Below are 6841 nucleotides of genomic sequence, written 5' to 3'. Positions count from 1 at the left end.
CTTTAAACAGTTCAACATTCACAAGGCCGCAGGGCCAGACGGATTACCAGGACATGTACTGCGAGCATGCGCTGACCAAATGGCAAGTGTCTTGTCCGAGTCTGTAATACCAACATGTTTTAAGCAGACCACCATAGTGCCTGTGCCGCAGAACACTAAGGTAACCTGCCTAAATGACAACCGACCCGTAGCACTCACGTCTGTAGGCATGAAGTGATTTGAAAGGCTGGACATGGCTCACATCAACACCATTATCCCAGAAACCCTAGACCCACTCCAATTTGCATACCGCCCCAACAGATCCACAGATGATGCAATCTCTATTGCACTCCACACTACCCTTTCCCACCTGGACAAAAGGAACACCTATGTGAGAATGCTGTTCATTGACTACAGCTCAGAGTTCAACACCATAGTGCCCTCAAAGCTCACCAATAAGCTAAGGATCCTAGGACTAGACACCTCCCTCTGCAACTGGATCCTGGACTTCCTGATGGGCCGCCCCCAGGGGGTAAGGGTAGGTAACAGCACATCCGCCACGCTGATCCTCAACACAGGGGCCCCTCATGGGTGCTTGCTCAGTCCCCTCCACTGCAGTGGAGCAGGTTGAGAGCTTCAAGTTCCCTGATGTCCACATCACCAACAAACTAACATGGTCCAAGCACGCCAAGACAGTCGTGAAGAGGGCACGACAAAACCTATTCCCCCTCAGGAGACTGAACATATTTGGCATGGGTCCTCAGATCCACCATCGAGAGCATCCTGACTGGTTGCATCACTGTTTGGTATGGCAACTGCTCTGCCATCCGACCTCAAAGCACTACAGAGGGTAGTGCGTACGGTCGAGTTCATCACTGGGGCCAAGCTTCCTGCCATCCAGGACCTCTATACCAGGCAGTGTCAGAAGGCCCTAAAAATTGTCCAAGACTCCAGCCACCCTAGTCATAGACTGTTCTCTCTGCTACTGCACAGCAAGCGGTACCAGAGCGCCGCCAAGTCTAGGTCCAAAAGGCTTCTAAACAGCTTCTACCCCAAAGCCATAAGACACTTGAACACGTAATCAAACCTGTTGGGTTTGGAGCTGGAGATGATGAGCTGAAGATGATGAATATGAAGTTTAAACATTTTGAAATGTCCCCTTTTAAAGTACTTTCAGCCAGCAAATGCCATTGGTGTGTCTGAGCCCTAACACAGAGAGAAGAAATTGAAATAAGGAAGTATTCAAAGTGGTTACTGGGCCTTTACCTACCCATTGATAATAGCATCTATGCAATTCACAGCCTGGATGTCTCCATGGCAACTGGAACAAACAGCATTATATCCCAGCATACCCATAGTTTATAGCTCCCACAGCGCATGGGTGACACCAAGTGGCCGTATAGCGGTAGTGCAGTATGAATACATAGATATTACAGATTTACTTATATTTTTCATCTTCTTTATGGTATATAGGCTATGTTTACTAGTTATTTTTGTGTGGACATAACTTGGTATTTTACGGTACATTGACTGTTTGTCCTCTGTTACAGCCAAATCCAAGAGTAAGTCTCACAGCGTGTCAAAACGTGATAGCAAGGAGCGGCACAGTCACAAGGAGTCCAAACGGGAGAGTAAGGATCGTAGCAAAGAGTATTCTTCTCACCTACGCAACACCAAGGACAGGAGCTGTAGCAGCGTGGAGCCGCTGCCCAGGCGATCTAGCAAAGACCAAGGTTGTAACAGTGTGGAGCCCTTGCCTATGAAACGGGACAGCAGAGACCGGGGTTGTAACAGTGTGGAGCCCTTGCCTATGAAACGGGACAGTAAAGGCAGAGGTTGTAAAAGTGTGGAACTCCCGCCTGTCAGACGGGACAGTAAAGACAGAAGTGTCCACGGCATGGAGCCGTTACTACAACTGGACAGCAAAGACTCTCCCCGGAATGGTGTGGAGTCCAGACACGACAGCAAAGACTCTCCCCAGAATGGTGTGGAGTCCAGACACGACAGCAAAGACTCTCCCCGGAATGGTGTGGATTCCAGACACGACAGCAAAGACTCTCCCCGGAATGGTGTGGATTCCAGACACGACAGCAAAGACTCTCCCCGGAATGGTGTTGTATCCAGACAATACAGCAAAGACTCTCCCCGGAATGGTGTGGAGTCCAGACACGACAGCAAAGACTCTCCCCGGAATGGTGTGGATTCCAGACAATACAGCAAAGACTCTCCCCGGAATGGTGTGGATTCCAGACACGACAGCAAAGACTCTCCCCGGAATGGTGTGGAGTCCAGACACGACAGCAAAGACTCTCTCCGGAATGGCGTGGAGTCCAGACACGACAGCAAAGACTCTCCCCGGAATGGTGTGGATTCCAGACACGACAGCAAAGACTCTCCCCGGAATGGTGTGGAGTCCAGACCAGACAGCAAAGACTCTCCCCGGAATGGTGTGGAGTCCAGACCAGACAGCAAAGACTCTCCCCGGAATGGTGTGGAGTCCAGACCAGACAGCAAAGAAAGGCTTAGCCACCAGAACCCACCGGAACTTCTACCCAGGCAAGATAGCAAAGACCAAAACAGGAACGGAGTTGATTCGAGACATGACCGCAAAGTACGAATGGATCAGCCACCAGAGCTCCTACCAAGGCAAGATAGCAAAGACCGAACCAGGAACGGAATGGATTCGAGACACGACAGCAAAGTACGAATGGACCAGCCACCAGAGCTTCTACCCAGACAAAAAAGCAAAGATTCACCCAGAAATGGCATTGAGTGCAGACGTAATAGCAAAGACAGAGACAGGGAAAGCTATAGCCTAGAGTCTAGACATGAGGGCAAAGAACAAAGTTACAATGGAATGGAGCCCTTCCCCTTCCCCCGACAGGAAATCAAAGAGTCAGACAGAAAAGGCCTTGAAGCCAGCAGGCGTGACAGCAAGGACAGAAGCTGCAATGGCTCAGAGCTGCCCCCCCGGCGCGATAGCTACGGCAAGAGTGCCAATAGGGTAGATCTTAGGTGCGTCAATAAAGACCGGGTTGGTCATAGCTCAGAGGTCTTGCCCAGGCGTGATGTCAGAGATAGGGGGACCTATAGCGTTGAGCAATCAAAAGCACAAGCGAGGAACGGTGTACCAGGGCAACAACAATCATCGACTGCCACACCAACTCGGCATGGGAGACCTGCTGGCAGTCCGCCAATGGTGTTTGGATCTGGCAATACAGGTGAGGATAGCCCAAATGAAATTGCAATCCTTCAACACAACCCGACACCATGAAGTGACTGTGGTAAATTATTTACAGACACTAAACATGTCCTCATCAAGCACAATCATCTGCAAAGTTTAGAAAGATGCTATACTATTGATTGCAATAACATGCCATTTACTGAGAGTTAGTAGTCTATCCATAATAAAAACAATTTAAAAAGTGAGCATTCTCTGACTGGCTTGGGTAACTAACATGTATATAACCAAGGTAGTAAGGTTCACAATGGGTAACAACTGGTCGAATCAACATTGTTTCCATGCCATTTCCTCACACAAAAAAAATCTATATGACGTTGAATCAACTTGGAAAACTGATTGGATTTGCAAAAAGTTATCAATTTAAGGGAATTTTGTATTTTTTTTCACCCAACTTTGAACCTTAATCCAATGTTGATTTCCCATTAAATTCATGTTAGTTGAATTAAATGTAAATCAAAAATATGCCCAGTGGCTTATTATTTATATTTGAAGTTATTGGCATAAAATAAACCTGCTGAAGTAAACTATATATTTAAAGCATTTATTTAAGCCTACTAGCTGAAAAAAACTATCCAAACATCAGTTTTGCAAGTGCTTGTTAGTTTGGGCAGGCCGGTTTGTAGAATCTCATTGCTTTGATGGGATATAGGTTTTCAGCAATAGGTAAATTGGCTATTGAAATTGGTAGCTAAGTTAAGATAACTATTCAGCGACCCACTGTCGAAATGAGTTTAAGCAAAGTTGTGAGGACTATGTGTAGCCTTCTGAATGAGCTTGTTAGCTAGCTAGCTAGACATTGATAATATTTCATATTCTGTGCACACCCTTCACCAGGTGCATGTGCTTTTTAAAACACCGTATAGCCTGAAAAAGCTAGTAGCTTAGGCTAAACAACATTAAAGTAAATTCGATTCCAAGCATTATCTTATAGACAAGACATAAGAACATGGTGAGAGTACAATATTTATTCTGGTCTGAAAAGATGTCAACGGGTATCAATGCATGTAGTGGGTTTGAGATTGTGTTTAGGCTCTTACAACTGTGTGTTGTTTCACCGTTACGTTTTATTTTGTTGTATGTAAACCGTTAAAGAGTGAGCTCAATTAATGAATTGAAATGCCTTTGTCCCTCTTTGTAGAGCTGAAACCAGCACTTACAAAGTATGGCCACTCCTCCTCTGCCCCAGTTACACCCTCTCCCTTAGGGACCCCACAGAGGCAAGCATCAGAGGCACAGGTAAGTCGATGAGATTAGGCCCCTCCTGCAGACCTGGATAAATATAGATTTGTTTTCTTTCATTCTTGAGATGTGCTTGATTTACTTTCCCTGGTTTCCCGCTTTTCCCCACGCGTCCCAGATGCCCTGGAAGTGTGGGGACAGCACCATGCTGGAGCAGATCGAGAGGAAACGCTCCCTGTGCATGGAGATCCGCTCCAGGCAGCAGCCAGACAGGAACACTCCGGACAGGAACCTCTGTAAGCAGGACAGCATGCCTACCCTCCCCATCTGGGGGAAGAGCAACGGGGCCAAAAAGATCCGGCCTCCCCCCTACCCAACACAAACCACCGTGTTCTGGGACACAGCCATCTGACAATAATCCGCTTGGCCTCACGCCCATCCTCCTTCTGAACTCGGTCCCTTCTGATTGGCCCTCTCCACATCAGAGGTGTCAGGGGCAGCCAATAAGAGCAGGGGGGGGGGATCGCTGATGTCAAAGGACAATGGTGGTTACCATAGCAACATTTCTGGTTGTTCAGGTTGTAATTTTTTCTTATCACCAGTGATATTTGATATTTTTCTATTTCGTGTGACTTCGTATGAATAGATATTTTCTAAACAATAAGCTATGAAGCAGCAAAAAACTATGTAGTTGTAGTTTAAAAAAAATGTTTTTTGTTTTGGTATTTAACATTTTAAAGCATAGTCTATCAAGCATAATTCTTTATGCCAAGTGCTCAATGAATTTCCAATGCTAGACGTACTCTTTTGAATGTAGGATATTCTGACAGTCAACACGCTGTCACTGTTGAGGAGTTCAGTTGACATACAATACAATACCTGTCAAAAGTTTGGACACACCTACTCATTCAAAGGTTTTTCTTTAATTTTTACAATTTTCTAGGTTGTAGAATAATAGTGAAGACATCAAAACTATGAAATAACACATATTGAATAAGGTAGTAACCAAAAAAGTAATTTAGATTTGAGATTCTTCAAAGTAGCCACCCTTTGCCTTGATGACAGCTTTGCACACTCTTGGCATTCTTTCAACCATCTTCACCTGGAATGCTTTCCCAATAGTCTTGAAGGAGTTCCCACATATGCTGAGCACATGTTGGCTGCTTTTCCTTCACTTTGCGGTCTAACTCATCCCAAACCATCTCAATTGGGTTCAGGTCGGGTGATTGTGGAGGCCATCTGATGCAACACTCCATCACTCTACTTCTTGGTCAAATAGCCCTTACACAGCATGGAGATCTGTTGGGTCAATGTCCTGTTGAAAAACAAATGATAATCCCACGAAGCGCAAACCAGATGGGATGGCGTATTGCTGCAGAATGCCATGCTAGCCATGCTGGTTAAGTGTGCCTTGAATTCTAAATAAATCACTGACAGTGTCACCAGCAAAGCACCCCCACACCATCACACCTTCTCCTCCATGCTTCACGGCGGGAACCACACATGGAGATCATCTATTCATCTACTCTGCATCTCACAAAGACATTTGGAACCAAAAATCTCAAATTCAGACTCATCAGACATAAGGACAGATTTCCACCGGTCTAATGTCCACTGCTCGTGTTTCTTGGCCCAAACAGTATCTTCTTATTATTGGTGTCCTTTAGCAGTGGTTTCTTTGCAGCAATTCGACCATGAAGGCCTGATTCAAGCTATCTCCTCTGAACAGTTGATGTGGAGATGTGTCTGTTACTTGAACTCTGTAAAGCATTTATTTGGGCTGTAATCTGAGGTTCAGTTAATTGCCGATTTCTGAGGCTGGTAACTCTAATGAACTTATCCTCTGCAGCATAGTTAACTCTGGGTCTTCCTTTCCTGTGGCGGTCCTCATGAGAGTCAGTTTCATCATAGCGCTTGATGGTTTTTGTGACTGCACTGAAGAAACTTTCAAAGTTCTTGAAATTTTCCTGATTGACTGACTTTCATGTTTTAAAGTCATGACTGTCATTTCTCTTTGTTTATTTGAACTGTTCTTGCCATAATATGGACTTGGACTTTTACCAAATAGGGCTATCTTCTGTATACCAACCCCTACCTTGTAACAACACAACTGATTGGCTCAAACTCATTAAGAAGGAAAGAAATTCCACGAATTAACTTTTAACAAGGCACACCTGTTAATTGAAATACATTCCAGGTGACTACCTCATGAAGCTGGTTGAGAGAAAACAAAGAGTGTGCAAAGCTGTCAAGGCAAAGGGTGGCTACTTTGAAGAATCTGAAATATATTTAGACTTTTTTGGTTACTACATGATTCCGTATGTGTTATTTCATCGTTCTGATGTCTTCACTATTATTCTACAATGTAGAAAAACCCTTGAATGAGTAGGTGTGTTCAAACTTTTGACTGGTACTGTAGGTTTCTATCTGAGCCATACA

At 45.0% G+C, this 6841-nt stretch overlaps 1 protein-coding gene across 1 annotated transcript; it reads left to right on the top strand.

The window, feature by feature from the left end:
* The first annotated feature begins 1765 nt into the window (after positions 1-1765).
* LOC139400095 (trans-Golgi network integral membrane protein 2-like) lies at positions 1766-4862 on the top strand. Its single transcript, XM_071145128.1, has 3 exons — positions 1766-3200; positions 4362-4459; positions 4581-4862. The coding sequence occupies exons 1-3, from the start codon at positions 1790-1792 to the stop codon at positions 4812-4814; spliced, it is 1743 nt and encodes a 580-aa protein (XP_071001229.1). The 5' UTR covers positions 1766-1789; the 3' UTR covers positions 4815-4862.
* The last annotated feature ends 1979 nt before the right edge of the window (positions 4863-6841 follow it).

Source organism: Oncorhynchus clarkii, unplaced genomic scaffold (genome assembly GCF_045791955.1).
Source record: "Oncorhynchus clarkii lewisi isolate Uvic-CL-2024 unplaced genomic scaffold, UVic_Ocla_1.0 unplaced_contig_8975_pilon_pilon, whole genome shotgun sequence".
NCBI classification, from domain to species: domain Eukaryota; kingdom Metazoa; phylum Chordata; class Actinopteri; order Salmoniformes; family Salmonidae; genus Oncorhynchus; species Oncorhynchus clarkii.
Note: the sequence above shows the minus strand (reverse complement) of the source record. Positions and strands in the feature narration are given on the sequence as shown.